Genomic DNA, 18307 nt, shown 5'->3' with positions numbered 1-18307 from the left:
CAAGGTTCTAAAGTACATGTGACCTTGGGTACAGTTTAATTTGCATTTTTGTTTTCACATCTATCAACCATATTTCCCAAAATAAAAGTCAGGGCATGTAACTTGGTAATCCAGCAGCAAGTGCAAAAAACTAGGCTGTAAAGGAAATGCCTTACATATTTCTCTTTTTTCTGCAAAAGTAGTGTTTCTTCAAAGCTCTTATCTGGAAACATAAATAAAAAAAAGCAAAAGCCAAAGCATTCTAGCCAAAATGAGTGTGTCTGTAGGGGATGGGGTAAAAATGGAGTAAGAGGCACCTTGAGTCCCAATGCCAATCCCTACACCCTCAGCACCCTCTTAAAAGAATTTTTCAGAACTTCTAAATCTGACTCAAACTCAGACAAGAGCTAAAATTAATTAATCCACTTATGTGGATTCATAAGTGGCCTAGAGGGGGAGAGTTATTTATATTTCAGCTTAGCTGAGAAAATGTCATACTAAACCAAAAATTGGTCACACCATTAGAACTCAAAGCGCAGGACTCTGAAATTACATTTCCTTTCAGAAACAAACACTTGAATATAAGGTCAGAAATACTAAAAAAGGAGAGTTGACCTAGGCAATAAATGTCTGCTCAAAAACACTTTTACCTGGACAAATGGAAAACACACAGGGAATTCATGCATTGATAAATGACCTCACATGTAATTCTCTTACCCCAACATGCTAATCTGAATTCAGTATTAAAATCAGAAAGTCACATATCCATTCTTCAAGTTATCTAGAGAGATTTTTTTTAATCCTAGAGAAAGAGAAACTAATCATTACTATTAATTGGTCACTCCTACAGGGTAATGAAATAAAACTTTTCTGCACAAACTTCAAAATTCCATAAATTAACACAGGTATTTTGTTTTGTAGTCATTAAGTTAAAACATTCAGTAGGAAAAGCATTCAATATCTCTTTCTTGTTCTAGCCTAAAAAGGTTAAACTACAAATCAAATGTATAAGCATCATTCAGTCACGTATCTCTCCATAATTTTGAAGACGCTTCCAAATTTACGAGATCGGTCAATTGTTAAAAATCATAAATCATAACAAGACACTTTTTTCTTACTTGGTTTTGCCTTTTTTCCCCTCTATCTGTATAATAAGAATGAGGAACACATCTCTCTTTTTAAACATCTTATTTAAATATTAATACCGATCATCAGCATAGTCCTTTACAAATGTCAAAGTGCTCTCATCCATACATTATCTTTCATACACACTACCCACTCTACGGCTACCTTGCCTGATACTAAATTCTGGTTCAGTCAACCTGTATGACCTTGGGGAAGTTACTTCACCTCTCAGTTTCACCATCTACCAAGTGGGAATAATGGTAATTCCTATACTTCACAGGACCATTATGAGAATTAATATACATAAAATACTAATATATATAATATACTAATATACATAAAACACTTAAAACAGTGCCTACCACATGGTACACACTACATAGCTGTTAGCTGGGGTTTTTTTTCCTTATTGTCATCATCATCCCCATATTTAGGCCTCACAACAATCCTGCAAAGGCAAAAAAAAAAAAAAAAAAAAAAAATCCTGCAAAGGCAGGATTCATTTCATTTTATCATTTTACCCTTTTCCCAGATAAGGGAATCAGGCTCACAGAAATCAAGGGACACATCCAGAGTCACAGTCCAGAAGTATAATTAAAAAATTAAAGAACCAAGGACTGTGTTCTATCATATCACAGTATATTTTTTGAGCTTATATAGTTCAACATACTTCTAAAAGCTATAATTACTACTGTTTTAAACATTTAAAGACTCAAAAATTTTAAACAGCACACACTGGTAACCATGCTGGGAATGAGTCTTTGATCCAAAAGATACCTGCATCTCTTATTACTACTTCAAGAGTAGTGACATGAGTCAGACTTCTAAAGAGAAGTATGCACGGAATAATCAGGCTGGCTGGGCCAGATGAACCTGTCATCAATTTTCCAATATTCAGAATTTCCTTTAAAGAGCAAGATGTATACCCCATGAAACTTTAAGAGTTCCATGTTACAATTCATGCTGGGCAGTGGAAAGAGAATGGCATCTACAGTCAAAGTTCCAGTTCCATCTCTTATAAGCAGGAGACAGTGGACAGTCATGTCACTTCTCTGAGCTTCAGTTACTCAGCTGTCAAATGAAGACGTACCTCATGAAGCTGCTATGAGAAACAATGGAGCTGATGTAAGTCAAACAGGGTTGTAACTACAAAAACTATACCAAAGTGTTAACGTGACTATTAGCTACTTTGATTACACTGAGGGATAATACTGAGCATTCATTCATTCTTCCATGGAAATGGCTGAGAGAACTCTTCCAAAAAAAAAATCACCCTGAGTGTATAATTTTATAAGGTGACAATCTGGATTAGATTAACATAGTGAAAGAGAAATTTAGGTAACCTGCAAAGTATCTATTCTAAAACCATGTGCTTAAAGGGGACTTAGTAAAGTCTGACCACAGGAAACAAGAGACCAAGAAACGAACATACGTATTTCTCTTCCTTATTTTAAACTAAGTGATACTGACTATTTTCAATTAAGTCACAAGGAAACTCAGCAGACACATGATCATCATAGCAGCAATCATAGTACATTATATTTATGTGATATTTTACAGTTCTGAAAGCATTTCACTTATATCAGCATAGAAATATCATGTTGTTCCGTTCACTAACATATGTTAACATTCATAAAACTTTCATTCTCAGACACTCTTCAGTGTCTGAACATAAAAATGAAGGGGTTAGACTACATTAAAAAAGTTCCCTTTTAGAGCTATCATATTTATGATTTTGGGTCTGTGGCTAAAAAAGAGCAAAAAACATTCAATGGAAAGAAAACTCATTATATTTAAACTTATTAGAAATGAATAAGTGATTTTAAAATATCTCTTTTCTTAAATCTTATCATTAAAACATGTCTCAAAATATCCAGAAAATTGCATAATGGCATTCTATAGTTAAACTTACTAATAAATTCGAGAATTACAGAATATCTCCCAAAAACTGGATAACTACTTTTACTAACATAAGATTAAAATTCAGTAACTATCAGTATACCATATACAATACAACATAAACTATACACAATACTAAAACTAAGTTGAACTCTACAGTTCAGAAAATAATTTAGAGGGGCGCCTGGGTGGCTCAGTGGGTTAAGCCGCTGCCTTCGGCTCAGGTCATGATCTCAGGGTCCTGGGATCGAGTCCCGCATTGGGCTCTCTGCCCAGCAGGGAGCCTGCTTCCCTCTCTCTCTCTCTCTGCCTGCCTCTCCATCTACTTGTGATCTCTCTCTGTCAAATAAAGAAAGAAAGAAAAGAAAAGAATTTAGACTATTTCAGTCACTCAGAGATACTGTGACTATCAGCCATAATAATTCAGTATTAAAAATATAAAATAACTTCAATGCTTAATGTCTCTGGCTTGGTATATGAAGTATCAGATTCTGAACCAAGAAAATAAAACCACCTCTAAAAGTATCTCATAGAATCCAAGGGGGGAAAACAAAGTTTTAACATGAAGTTACTCATTACAGTTGAGCAAGAACCTACTATTTACAAAGGCTAGCTATTATCATTTAAAAATTAAATCAAATCCCTTCTCAGAAGCATGAAACTTAAAGGCCAAGTTGGAATAGTATCGTGGTAGAGGAGAGGGGTCCTCTACTTGGATTACTGGGGTATTCCTGGACTACTAGAGCATTTTTCTACCTAGTGATTTCAAAATCAGAACAAGTAACATACCTACTAAAGAAATAGTCCATGTTTTTCATGCACAAAACTCATATATGCATTCAGTTAATTTTTTTCAATAAGAGTAACAGATTCATTGCGAATTTATATACATACAGGAAAGCTGCCTGGCCCAACAAAAGTCACTGTGTGATTTAGTGAAGTCTAGAACTGGGAGTCAGGAAATCACTTCTAACACTGATTAGCTCTGTGACTTTGGAGGAAACAACACCAATCGTCTCTGGCCTTCTAATACATACTATTATACCTTTGGGTAAGTTATTAAATTTCTCCAGGTCTCTTCCTGCATCTACAAACGTATAGAGTCCAAAAAGTATCTGGATTGAAGATTCTCACTTTAAGTGCAGATTCTTGGGCCCACTCTCAGTGGTTCAGAATGTTGGCGCTGGAAGCTAGAAAGCTAAATGTCTCCTAAGCACCACAGGTTACTGAAATACGCAGGTGGTCCTCAGCCACACTTAAGGTCATCACAAGTCCTAGTCACACCAGATGATCTCTAATGTCCCTAAATGTATAAAAAAGATGACACAACTCATCTCAGCACAAAGGTCTTAGGAATTCTGGATCTAGCATAATGTGTAGGCCATAGTAGATGCTAAACGAATACTTCTGGAAAGAAAGAAAGGGAGGGAGGGAGGAGGCTAGCTAGTTAAGTGGTCATATTTTTGACAAAGAAACATACAAAATGATAGTAAAATTAAAACCAAGGGGCGCCTGTGTGGCTCAGTGGGTTAAGCCTCTGCCTTCAGCTCGGGTTATGATCCCAGGGTTCTGCGATCGAGCCCCGCATCGGGCTCTCTGCTCAGCAGGGAGCCTACTTTCCCCTCTCCCTGCCTGCCTCTCTGCCTACTTGTGATCTGTCTGTCAAATAAATAAATAAAATCTTAAAAAAAAAAAAAAACCCGAATAAAACATCAGCAGCCAAAGAGCAAAGACCTCAGTCTCTACATACATACAATTTTAAATATAACACGAGCCGCTGTCGAACAGCAAACTACTAAAGAGAAAAAGAGAAAAAACAGTACACAGAAGCCAAAAGAATTTTAATGGAAAATTACTGGTGACTAAAACATAGCAACTGTTTACTCCGGGTAGAAGAGAACACATCATTTTAAGGACTGGGAGTTGGAATTGGGACTAAAGTTTGAAGTCACTGGTTACTCAAAGGCATAAATTTCATTTGGGATAAAAGTATATGGATTCCAGAAATATTGGTGACAATATTAACTTTTGTCCATTTTTTAATTCCATTTTCCCATTCACTTACATTATAATTTTTGAGATGTTTTATCTTCACTTCTGATGGTCTTCAAATGTCAATGGCTCTTAACACATTAACTGTAAACAAACATACAAAGGAACTTAGGGGAATTCAGATACTTAAGGAACCCTAAACTAAAGTATTCTAAATTATTCTGTAAAGCCTGTGGGGGAGGGAGCAGTGGGAGGGCTTTCGTACCAGGTTTACTTGCTTCGTAATGTATCCGTTCAAAACTTAGTATCCTTCTAATGACACTATCTTCTTACTCATCAAGCAAAGAAAAAAAAGTTATCCTATCTTCTGTCAGAAGCAAAAAACATTTAAAGCCAGATTAAATTCTCTCCAAATATGGACACTCTGAACTCACTGATGTATTATGTCTACATTAACCTCGTCCTGCTCAGCAGTGCAGCCAATCAAAGAAACTCATTTCCTTGCCACTACAACCCAACCATCCTGCCCTGGGACCACCCTCTATGTACCAATTTTGGGCCTAGACCTACAACCTGGTTTGGGCCTAGACCTAGGTCTTCAGGCATGATCAGGTCTTTACAGAGACCCTGACGTTAAACACACTTGGGTCCAAATGTCAAACTGCTCTCCCTAATCTTCAGTTTTCTCATCTGTAAAATGGAAATAATAATACTGTTTATTTTATATAATTATGATGATAATATGAGAAAATGCATATTAAGGGATTTAGCACCATGCCCAGCAAGCACTCAAAAATGTTAAGTGCTATTATTTATATTAGTATTAACAATCACAACAATGATATTAATTTACTTCTAGAACAACTGTCTACCACTTGAAAAGCAAAGTTTATCCTAGGTGTTTCTATCTTTATGCACTGCCTTTGCTTATAATGGAAGAATATTATCCAATACCAGTAACAGAGGACATCTGTATCATATAAAATTTTATTTTTGACCTTGGTGGGCATCCTGGCTCAGCTCAAGAAAATTAAGGCTTAAAATCACTAGTCTGTCTTCAGCCAAAGTTATTATTCCTTTTGTTAATACACTACCTTCTAATAAAGTTCTACTTGCAGTGACCTGTGAAAGCAATTTTGCTATGAACGGAAATTGACATATTTATGACCCATTCCTTTTAAACCCTCTGAGCCCAAAGAATAATGCCATCCCAATCCAGAGGAGACTTCTCTATCCTCTTCGACCCACTCCCAAATGATTCAACACTTATGTTTGACATTACATGCTTAAAATATTAATATTTAAGCTCAGAACCAAAAATGCATAACACATTTCTCTGAATTTTCAAATTTCTAAGTCAAAGATACAAAAGCACACACAAAATATTGGCAACAGCATTCATAAACTAACATGGCCCCAAATGGCCCGCTTTATTTCCCCTAGGGAGACCAAACCTTTAGAACTAAAATGAGAGAAAATACCTAAGTGGAACCTGAGACATATCTTCAGGGGGAGATAAAACGTATGGATACAAGACTGGAAGCAAACTGGAAACAGCAGAGAAGTAAGCAGTGTTGGCCACCATCCTCATTACCACCACCAGTTTACACGCAATTCCTTGAGCTCTTCATATGAAATAAAAAATGAAATAGCACAGTTGATCATTCTTCATTTGATTTCCATTTGCCTTTCACTTAATGAGTTGACAATTATGGAATGTATCCCTTTTATGCTATGGTCCCTGGTTAGGATTATAAAAATCTGGCCCAAGACAATACACAAGAAAAAGTATAAAGTTAAAAAACTTGAGTTTAGAGTGCTCCAAGATACAGTTTTCTTTTCTGGTCTGCCACAATATGTCATGTCTCTCAGAGCATTTTCTACTTTGGTCATTGCTCTTGCAAGTCTAACAATGTCTCTGCTGTAAGAAGTATTGTCCACTTTAACCAGAAAATGTCTTCCTTGCTAAAATGATTCATTAATATGCTATGGAGAAGCTGCGGTCTCCAGTACCCATTCTTTAGTATTTCCTACAGACAGAACCTCCAATTTTTAGCTCAGTACAGGCTTCCCAAAAGAGACTATACATCCTAGCCTTCCCTGTGGCTAAGTACAGCAATGGAACCATGTTCTTGCCAACTAGATGTAATCTTAAAAGACTATAATCTCAAAAAATATCCCTTAAGAAAGAAAACATGACTTTCTTCTTCCCTTCATCCTTCCTTTTGACTACAATGAATGTAACGGTTAGAGCTCCAACAGCAATTCTGGCTCATGAGATAAACTTGCAAAAAAGATTCTGTGTTCTCGATACTTCAGGTCCACTATATCAGATCAGTATGAACTGTCTCTGGGCTTCTGTACGGGAGAAAAACTAAAATAATCTATTTTACGCCACAGCTGGCTTGGATTTTCTTTTATAATCTGTTAAAGCTAAAACCTAACTTCAAAAACAATAAAATAAGAGTTTTCCAAGTATCGGTATTTAGGGGTTTTGAAGTATATAATTCAAAACATATTTTAAAAGCAAATTATTATATTGAAAACATAGCATCTGCCCTTATTTAATCTAGGCTTAAAAGTATTTGAAGAGCCCAAGAGTTAATTTCATCCAATAAGAGTCTTTGAAAAGTCATCAGTGATGGCTGCCGCGAGTAACAACGAAGCGCATAGCAGGGAAAGAGCTATGAAGGTGGTGTATTCGTGGTCTACAGTGATGGCACCAGTGGCACACACACAGAAGCACAGTAAGAGGAACAGCACAATTAGTTCTGTATAATAAAATTACAGGAAAGGGAACAAGAGATTATTATTTTCATTAAGAGCATCTTCTCTAGTCCTTTTGATATTAATAACTTTGTACCAATCTTTTTTTTTTCAATAGTTCCATTTTTAACCTGACTTCCTGTGGGAAGCAGGCTTATAAAATCACTCCCTATCCTTGACCAAGAACTCTCAATAGTTTTTAATCCTATCCACAGATTTAACTAAATCAAACAATGGGACAGAGCTAGCAAATGCTTTACCTATTCAAAACTAATTTTCTTAAAAAGAAAAAAATACTCTTTATTAAAATGTGCAGAATTTCCACTGGTCAAGTCCTGAATCACATGCAACCTTTGGCCCTGGTGATTTTGAATACAATAGCATGAACTTGGCAGCTTTACAAAATAAGCTTACTGATTTCTGGACATCTGTATCTGGGTTATTTCCTTCCCTTGGGCGTAATCCAGACTTTACTGGTTCAGGTGATGGCTTCCTGGAATTACTTATTTATAATATATTTTTTTAATTTGTTACCACTAATGGATTTCACCAAGGACCTTTAAAAAAAAAAAAAAGATTTATTTATTTGAGAGAGAGAGGGTGTGCACGTGTGAGTGGGGGAGAGGCAAAGGGAAAGAAAGAATGGCAAACAGACTCCCTGCTGAGCACAGAGTCCCACACAGGGCTCAATCTCATGACCCTAAGATCATGATCCCACTTGAAACGGAGAGTTGGGACACTTAACCGACTTAGTCACCCAGGCGCCCCAAGGACCAATTTTTAAGAAAGGACCTAAAACATGTATTCCTGATGTGTTACTCTTAACTGAAAAGAAAAAAACCTCAGGAAATTTCCTAAAGCTCAGATATCATAAATCCCTAAAAAATAACTTTGACCTTTCACTACTTCAATATTTCTACAAAAATGCTTTCAAGTAATAGGCTAATGGTAGATTTAACACACACCTTAAATGAGTCTGTTTCAACAAATATTGATGGAGATACTAGAAAAAAAATAGTAAAAGACGTAAGGCAGTGGTTCTCAAACTCTAATTTTAGTTGAGGATCACTTGGAGGACTTGTTAAAACAAACTGCAGGCTCCATTGCCAGAGTGTTTTATCCAGTTGCATCTGAGGTAGGACCAGGGAATCTATATTTTAACAAACCCCCAAAAGATGCTGATGCTACTGATCTGGGAACTACTGAACTACATTAATAGAAGACTACTGATGGCAGCATAAAGAGGAAAGAAAAAAACACGTATGGAACCCAATCTCAGTTTCAAAGTACACTTGTATACTTTTGACTAGTAATTAATCTTTTTAAATTTTCTTTAATCTTTTTAAATTTTCTTTCAGAAAAATCTACACAGTTATTACTCAAGTTCACAATAATATTGGCTCTTACCTGACAAAACTTGAAAGTTCTTTTAGGGTCCTGGAATAATGAAATACAAAATAACTAAGTATGTCCAATGTCTGACGCAAGGTCCTAATTATACTGCGGGGGTTGGAAATTCAACCTCTAAGTTTCATTTAGTTCTGTAACTAGTTTCTACCATTAATTCTGGCCAGCTGCCTCAGAAGATATGCCAAGAGTCACAAAGGGAGTAGGTAAAAATGTGTGATTGGACACAAATCCATCACCACTACTGGAAAACAACCCAAAAGCACATTTCCTACCAACATATCAGCTCTAAGTGACCTTGAGGCTGATACTAGAGATGAAACCTTAAAAAAATGTGATTCAGAAATCTTAAAAATTCTTCTTCCTTTTCAGACAATAAGTACTATCAAAATTCATGGAAACAACCAGGATTTGCTGTTTTCAGATGATAATTTTAAAGGAAGACATCAACTTAAAAATGTATTTAGCTAAAGACTACTTTTTTGAGTATATTCAGTGTACCACACTTTGATTGTTTTGTCTAAGTTAAATGTAAGTATGTACATATAAACACATAAATGTAAATGTAAAGAATTTATAGACTAGAACTCAACTGATAAGCCAACATAATCTGAGACAAACAAGTGGTGCCCAGAATAACTGCAGCATATGAGGGTATATAAAAGATGAAAGGAACAGGTATTACACTTGATCTTAGCCAAAAGGCCAAGAAGCAAAGAGAGAAACAGGTATTAAACAAAAGTCTGACAAGGTAAGTTAGACAAGAGACCAAAATAATCAAGAGTAGCAGATGGAAAAGTAGGCAGGCTAAAGGAACACAATGTTGTGAAAATATATTACTGGGCACAGAAAAGATAATGTAGCCAATAAAATCAGCTCAATGTATCAACAGGCTTCATGCAAGATGAGCTTTAACTTGAAGCTATGTCTTTATGGGCCAAATTCAACATAGGAAAACCCTTTTTAATCCTTTGAATGGAGACTGCAAATAAAAGAGCAGTGAACGTTGAACGTGTCTTTATTCAACACTTACTAGACACCTATTTGGCACTAGATATATTAGCATGTGACTATGCAGAGTAAAAAATTAACAAGAAACCCACTCAGGCAGTACATTTTATAACACTGTATAAACTGAAAAACAAAAAATGGAAAACCAGCCTAAGAAGACAGAAATAGTACCAATATACTGACAAATCCTGCTGTAGAACTTACACAATTCTAAGGCTCAGGCCTACCCTAGCTATCATACCTAGCCTACAGTACGGCTTTATCTCTATTCTATATAAATCATACTTATGTCAAGAATCAGAGTCAGGGCAACAAGAATTAAATTATGGAATACAGCCAGATTAACAGTGTGCTGAAGTGAGTTTTTTCACAACTCTCTCTCTGGGGCTGGACTCACTGAAGGACAGACAACAGGGGATACACAGAGGGGCTGCATAGCTCACTGAAGTAGACTAACACAAAGTAAGATTCACCAAAGAAAATTACTTTTTTTAAGGATGCAGGATGACAGGAGAGCCTGAGTGACTCAGTGGGTTAAAGCCTCTGCCTTCACTTCAGGTCATGATCCCAGGGTCCTGGGATTGAGCCCTGTGGACTGCGCTCTCTGCTCAGCAGGGAGCCTGCTTCTTCCTTTCTCTCTGCCTGCCTCTCTGTCTACTTGTGATCTCTGTCTGTCAAATAAATAAATAAATAAATAATTTTTAAAAGGATGCAGGATGACATAACTATAGCTGATTAGGAAACTGCTATCTGGATATCATATTTAAAAAAAATAAAATCACTCCTTCCTGGAGAAAAGCATTAAGCTTATGATGACCTAGAAGGCAAAGCCAGAAGCAATAGCAACTCTGAGATGACCACAAATATAGACACATAGATACACAGACAGACATATCAAGACTCAATATATATTTTAAAATATTCCTTATGAGAGAGAGAGAACGTGTGTGCCCTGGGGGGAGGGACAGAGGGAGAGGGAGGAGAGAATCTCAAGCAGACTGAGTAATGAGCATGGAGCCTGACTCCAGGCTCAATCCCAAGACCCCAAGATCATGACCTGAGCTGAAACCAAGAGTCGGACATTCAACTAACTGAGCCACCCAGGTGCCATAAGCCTCAACTTGAGTTTAGTGTGAACTAGAGACCCCACAAAAGCCTGTCACCCAACTTCAATGGAGTGTGTCCTTTTCAAAAAAACAGTGGGCAACCAGAAGGATTAGTGTATAATTTTTCAGACTTATATTCTTATTTCCCAGAAAAGTATAAAACAACTTACAAATTAGCACATTTAAATATAATATTTAAACTGAATTAATCTAATAGAAGTACTTGAAGAAATTAGATAAGCATATATTACCAAGTTCAGTCATATATTTGACTGAAGTCTTTTTGCTGAATTGAAGAGAAACATGCAGTTACATAGTTTGCATTTTCAAACAAATAGGAAGCACACTTTTTTGCATAAGTAATTCTTCTTGGAGATAAACATAGCAGATATTTTTGTCAATCTAGTGTGTAAAAGACATATGGGAACACAATGAACATACTAGTATTGTACAGTTAGTTTTGAAACAAATTCACATGGCAATTTCCTAATTGAAAAATTGAAAATTTGAAATGAAAATTTCCTAATTGTAAAAAACAGAAGGGATAAAAATAAACTACAATTTAAAAACAACATTTCCACGAAAGGCTGAGACAATACAATCCACACATCGATATTTTGCTTTATCATAGACTTCAAGTAAAAACTCAAACAACTGGATAGCCACTTAGCATAGCTATTGGAATCATGGTTGTCTACCCTGCCTCTGCATTTGGATCCTCTATAATTGTTGTTTGCCTAGATTAATTTTAAATTTAAGGCAACAAGTGCTTACAATGCAGCTATTCTATACCGTTGATCAACCAGGTATAATGATTCATAAAATAAAAGACATGAAAAAATTCAGCAGGGTGAATTCTACATAGCAGACATTCAATAAATGTAGTTTTTTCTACCTTCCAGAGGAAAGGAATGAAAGCTGGCATTCTCCTATGGAAAGTAGATCATACTTATTTTTTTGTCCAGAGAGGATGAGGCTAAAATATTCTAGTGAAAACTCTTTGAAGAAGTTAGCTTTTTTTTCAAATTCATATGTTAGTAATGTAATTTTTTAATTAAGAATTAGAAAGCACATATAAACTTTAAAGTTACTGGGCTTTCTTGGGGGGGAATTAAATGTGTTTAGGTGGCACAATTAGGAAGTTAATTTGTAATAACAGACATTTATTTAATATAATTTCAAAAATCTATAAAGGGAATATCTTAGTAATTGATAAGAAGGTATCATAATCACTATTGTCATTGAATAGTCTAGAATGATAGAACTTTAGAGCACCAAGGGACCTTACAGATCCCTCGAAGATCTGTATAAAGATCAACTTCTTTATTTTGAAAGATGAGAAAACTGCAGACTAGAAAGGTTCAATGATACAAACCAAAAAGCTAGCAGAGCCAGGGACTTTTAAGAGCCTGAGCCTCTTAACTTCCAGCACCTTCTTCATTCTGAAAGACTGTGCTGCCTCCTGTGGTTCCAAATTCTATTGCTTGAATTAGATTACTGGCTCCTTCATTTGTTTTCTTTACATTCTATTCTGAACCATAGCTGCCATTCGTAACTTCCCTATAAAATTACAATTCCAACCTGTTTTCTGCATAATTTTACAGCTGAGAATGTAAATCCTCCGCTTTCTATATTTCAGAGTAATAAACATAAAACTTTTAAATACCTAAAACAAAAGTACAGTATATGTGATTGAATGCAAAGAAAAATTCTCCTCCCCTGGATAATTACATCTACAGATTCAAAAAGATATTTAGCACTCTAACATGCAGGGTCTTTGTTAAATGCTGAACATAGAAGATAAGATATAGTCCTTGTCCTCAAGTAGAAAAGTCAATTAAACCAACAATTACAGGGGCACCTGGGTGGCTCCGTGGGTTAGGCCTCTGCCTTTGGCCCAGGTCGTGATCCCGGGGTCCTGGGATCCAGCCCCTTGTCGGGCTCTCTGCTCAGCGGGGAGCTTGCTTCCCTTCCTCTCTCTGCCTGCCTCTCTGCCTACTTGTGATCTCTGTCTGTCAAATAAATAAATAAAATCTTTAAAAAAAAAATAATTACACTGTTTGTTAAGAACTCTGAAAAAGGTGTGGGCAGGCTGCTATGAGTGCTTTAGGAAGAGAATCTAATTTATAATGACAGAATCAGCTAATAATTTCCCATATGGTCTGAGCAGTAATAGGAAAACATAGCTGTGTCACCCAAATTTAGTGGGGTCCAAAATGAATTAAAAGAGAGAAACCTCTCTTTATTCAGAGGAAAATGAAATTTGTGTTTTCACACAGATTAGTATCCAATAACTCTTTAATAATAATTGACTATTTTTTTATGGAAAAGAACCTGATTTCATTGTAGCTATATAACAAATACAGGTCCTCTATTATTTCTTCCATCATTATTTTAAAACCAAAAGGGAAATATTCATCTAAAACATGTCTAGTTAATATTCACAACAGCTGTCTACAAAACTGCATACTAAAGTCCTTCTCAACATTGGGGGAGGGGGGTGGGGTGGGAGGAATCTGGTACAAGAGAAATAACCAGGAGAATCAGTAGCCCAAGAAGGAAGAAAACTACCACTCATTATTCACTCGAGGTGAAGGACTGCTCAGATTCCTAGATAATTATTTTCAGCTGGAAGATTTGGAAAAAAGACGTACAGTGGGAATTTTTATTTACATTTTTAAGGCGAAATGGGGGGAAGGGGTCAGAGTATAGGGAAAATCATTAAAGACATAAGGAAGTGAAGTGATGGAAAAAGAGGAAAGGGTGGGCAAGAGTCCCAAAATCAAAGGCACACGGACAGATGGAACAAAGACTGGAGAACTGTTTGGAAAAGTGTATAGTAAAGAAAGGCAGAGAGGAAATGAGGGGTGGTGGCTGGGGCGGGGGGGGGGGGGGTTGTCCAAAAAAATAATCCGAGAGGTAATGAGAAACAAGAGAAACCAATGAACTGGGGCTGCCTCAACCAGGGATAAACCAAGATCGTTGTAAGTCGAGTCACCGATGAAGCAGCAGTGAGTTTTAACCTCCCGTTTTCCCAGCCTCTAAACCCCGAAGAGGGAGGAAGAAGTGGCTCCCAAGTCGCAGGAAAGGAATTTCGGCGCAGCCTTCGGGAAGCAAGTCCAAGAGCGGGGGCACCATCCAGTGGGTCCCCGGCCCCTCTCCATCCCTCTCGGGCGCTGGGCGGGGCCCTGGGCATCCTGGTTACCTGGACAGGGAATCCACGCTGGGCGGCCGCGCTGCGGCCGGCTGGGAGCCAAGACTCTCGCAGCTCGAGCTCTTCTCCATGGCGCGGCGGGGACAGCAGGAGGGAAAGGCTGAAGCGACCTCCGCGGCGGCGGGGCGGGAGCAGCGGAGGGCGGAGTGCGCCGGACCGAGGCCGCGGTCAGGCTAGCGCCGGCCCGGGAGGGAGACCGGAAGCGGCCATGTTCCCCCAGACTGCACCGCGCCCGGGGGCTGCCGAGGCGCGGGAGGACCCCGCGGCTCCCCTCCGACTGCGGCCCCGACGCGCTGCGCTCTTTACGTGCGCTCGCGGCGTGCCCCGCGCTGCCTCTGGGCTCTGGGAAAGGGAGGTGCCCTTCCCGGCGTGAGAGGTTCTCCTGCTACGGGGGTCGGGGCCTGGGGGAGTGCGGACGAGGACCCCACAGGAGGAGGGAGAATTTCAGAAGTAGAGAGAAATAGGGAATACTAGGGACGAGGGTCTTCAAAAAAAAAAAAGGAAAGAAAGGGACAAGGATCTTAGGAATGGGGGTGACTGAGACAGGAATAGGGAAGAAGACCGGGTAGTAGAGGAGTGCGGGCGAACTGGGGATGAAGGGGCGGAAAGGACATGGGGCGGGGCTCGAAGAAGGGAAGAGAACCTAGGGAAACAACGGATGAGGATACTAGAGGTGGCAAAGTGTTCGCCAGATTTGGGGCTGAAAATAATAATTAAATAATTATCAAATAGTGATTAAAAGTTGCTTTAACCAGCCAGTCAGGAATTCAAATCCTGCCTCTGCCGGTCGCTTGCAGCATAACCCAAGGTTTTTGTTGTTGTTTTTTGTTTTTTTTTTTAAGATTTTATTTATTTATTTTACAGAGAGAGAGATCACAAGTAGGCAGAGAGGCAGGCAGAGAGAGAGAGGAGGAAGCAGGCTCCCTGCTGAGCAGAGAGTCCGATGCGATGCGGGGCATGATCCCAGGACCCTGAGATCATGACCTGAGCCAAAGGCAGCAGCTTAACCCACTGAGTCACCCAGGCACCCCTAACCCAAGGTATTGAACATCAGCTTCCTTACCTGTAAAATAGGAAAAATAATAACTTCACAGATTAGATGCAATAATACATGTGAAATGCTTAAATTTTGGCTCATAGTAAGCACGCAAATATTAGCTGTTTATATTACTATCTACTTCATAAGGGTTGTAAGGATGTGCTGTGTTAATGCATATAAACGCTTTCTAATACAACTTCAAAAAATGATAGGTATAGAGCAGGAATATAGAGGGAGGGTGGCAGAGAAGTAAGAAGTGATTGGTATGGGAAAGGTAGTGGAGAAAGTACAAGACAGGAAGGAAAAAAATTAATGCTCCTCATAATATCGTCATTACATCACCAGCCCAGCATTGTAGAAAGGATCCTAGAAAAGCAGAAATTTTCAGCCCTGCTCTGATTCGAATGGAAGTCTCTGTGGCCTGGCAGTGTGCAGGGGCAAAGCACAGGCGTTAGTCCATTGAACACAAGGAGGTATGGAAGAGGAAAATGGGAACTAATATGCAAAAAGAATTAGACACATACACTATTGTATGTTGTGGTGTTGGATAGAGAACAAACTCTAGCACTCTTCCCTGCCCTCTCAAATTCCCCTGCAGAGCAGGAAGGGAGGGTAGAGAAAAACTGTGATAAGAGAATAGGCATTGGGTGAAGGGGAAATGCTTCTGCTGGTAATTTTCTGTTATGGAAGACACAGGAAGGACAAAAGGAGGGCATAAAGAAATTTTTCTGAGACAATCACAGTTACCTCACGTCTGAAGTATAAAATGATGCAAAAATTATTTCTGTAGAAAAAAAATAACAATGAATCGTTAAAAAAAAAAAACCTTCCTAGGATAAGTAGAATTATGTTCATTTAAACTAGATTTAATGATGTTTTAAGAAAATCTTAAAATATAGGGTTGGTGAAATATTGACTTGCAAGTACGTTCCCTAAAAGAACAACCTAACCTAGTTTTGTTCAGCATATTTATTAAAATGTTTTTAAGCACAAAAGTCTTTACCTTTCCATTCCATTCTCCAGCTTGCAAGGATAGGATGGCAGCTGATAGTTTTTATTTATATAATTTTTAAAAAGGCCTTTAACTGTACTCCTCTAATAGGCAAAGACGATAGGCATTAGAAACACTTAACAAGCATAAACATCTACAACGATTCATAAAGAATTTGCTTATTGATTCCTGATTTCTACCTGCCTGAAGGTAGAAAATGCTGACTCACTTGTCACCTGATACTATGACATAGATTTTTCTAGGCTAGGTTTGGTGAATACTGATGACGGAGACCCAAGCACTCTCTACAGCCCAGTTGTTTCTAGGACTGTTAATAGAGCACTTGAAATCATCTGCCTAATGATGTAATAATTTGTATATGAGTCTATCTGGGGATTAATAACAATACTGCAGGGCACCTGGCTGGTTCAGTTAGTAAAGCATGAGACTCTTGGTCTTGGGGTTGTGAATTCAAGCCCCGTTGGGTGAGGCAATTACTTAAAAATAAAAATCAAATAAAGTTAGTGTAGAAATTTTAGAACCAGGCAAATCTGAATTGGGATCCTGACTCTGTCACATACTTGCTCTATGATTTCAATTAAGTTGCTTCTCCAACACGGCTTTCTCATCCCTAAAATGGGAATAAAAATATCCACATAAAATAATTGTTTTTTCCCTATACAGAGTTGGTTGCACAGAAGGATCTCAGTCAATGGATCTGTTGCGATTATTATTTGTTCTTCCTCTGAACTTGCTGTTTTACTTCTAATCAGTAATTTCTGAGGGTGTGAACAAGGAAAGATCACTCTCAGGTGAAAGTTAAATTAGTGCTTAATTCTTTTTCTGACATGTTGGCTGCTGTGTCATTTACCCAAGAGAAATCACCTTGATTAGGACTTTCTTCACCTCAGTTTTCTTGTCTTTTAAAAGAACAAGGTCTTCGGGAACTTTTGCTAAAATTAAATTACAGCATAAGTTTATCGTGTACCCTGGGGCACAGGTGTGCAAAATAACTGGCTCCAGGGATTCCCAAACAGACCAGGTGCAGCCACTCCCAGGTGACAAAACCCAAAGGCAGAGAAAACTAGTGGTGGGGAAACAAGAAAGGAATGTATCTCAGTGAGATCAACACTGGGAAAACAGCACACTATCCTCTCGACTATCTCCAAAGTGCTGAAAATACTTCTAAGTTTATAAAAGGAAAATGTGGGGACAAAGTCTGTGGGTATGTGCGGGTAGGCAGTAAAGGTTAAATTGATCATTATCTCAGAGTCCGTCATGGACCATGGGCTGAGTCTTGCTGGCTCAGGGCAGTCCTGACTGCTTGAGGGGGTAGTTTCTGTTCCCAATCAGGGGATGCTTTGCCCACAGGGTCTTTTGCCTGAGTTAAGAAATAAGCTGGAAAAAATCATTTTTAATCAATTAAAAGGTATAGACAGAGGTCAAAATGGAGGTAGATGAAGTCCTCTTTCAATCTCTCCTAGTAAATGGTTAACTTAAAGACCTTCCAAAAAGTAATTTTCTTATTTGAAATCTGGGCCAGCATTTCTCAAATGATCTGTGGGAAGAACCAGTGTTTTATTTTCAATTTCCAAGCTATTATCAACCAATGCTTAAAAATTAGTTACTAAATAAATGAAACTTAAACAAAAACTGAAGGCAGGCAAAATGCAAGACCAATTTTTTTTTCTTATATGTGAGGGATCATTTAAAATGACTTCATGAAAGTTACATGAAAGTGCCTAAGCACATATTCAAAATAATACTCTCATCTCATC

At 38.0% G+C, this 18307-nt stretch overlaps 1 protein-coding gene and 1 pseudogene across 2 annotated transcripts in view; both read right to left on the bottom strand.

The window, feature by feature from the left end:
- Nucleotides 1-15103, bottom strand: part of MTMR2 (myotubularin related protein 2) — a 122853-nt gene extending 107750 nt beyond the window's left edge. The window contains exons 1-2 of one of the 2 annotated variants that reach the window (XM_059185914.1): nt 14491-15102; nt 5069-5139 (exon numbers count right to left, since the gene is read on the bottom strand). Coding sequence is in view for 1 of the 2 variants with exons in the window: in XM_059185906.1 (XP_059041889.1) it covers nt 14491-14570 (80 nt within the window). In the remaining variant the exon portion in view is untranslated. Of the gene's footprint in view, nt 1-5068; nt 5140-14490 lie in introns of both variants that reach the window. The other variant, XM_059185906.1, reaches the window with a different exon arrangement.
- Nucleotides 9818-9885, bottom strand: LOC131822770 (U2 spliceosomal RNA; annotated as a pseudogene).
- Nucleotides 15104-18307: the final 3204 nt, after the last annotated feature.

Source organism: Mustela lutreola, chromosome 1 (assembly GCF_030435805.1).
Source record: "Mustela lutreola isolate mMusLut2 chromosome 1, mMusLut2.pri, whole genome shotgun sequence".
Classification (NCBI taxonomy): domain Eukaryota; kingdom Metazoa; phylum Chordata; class Mammalia; order Carnivora; family Mustelidae; genus Mustela; species Mustela lutreola.
Note: the sequence above shows the minus strand (reverse complement) of the source record. Positions and strands in the feature narration are given on the sequence as shown.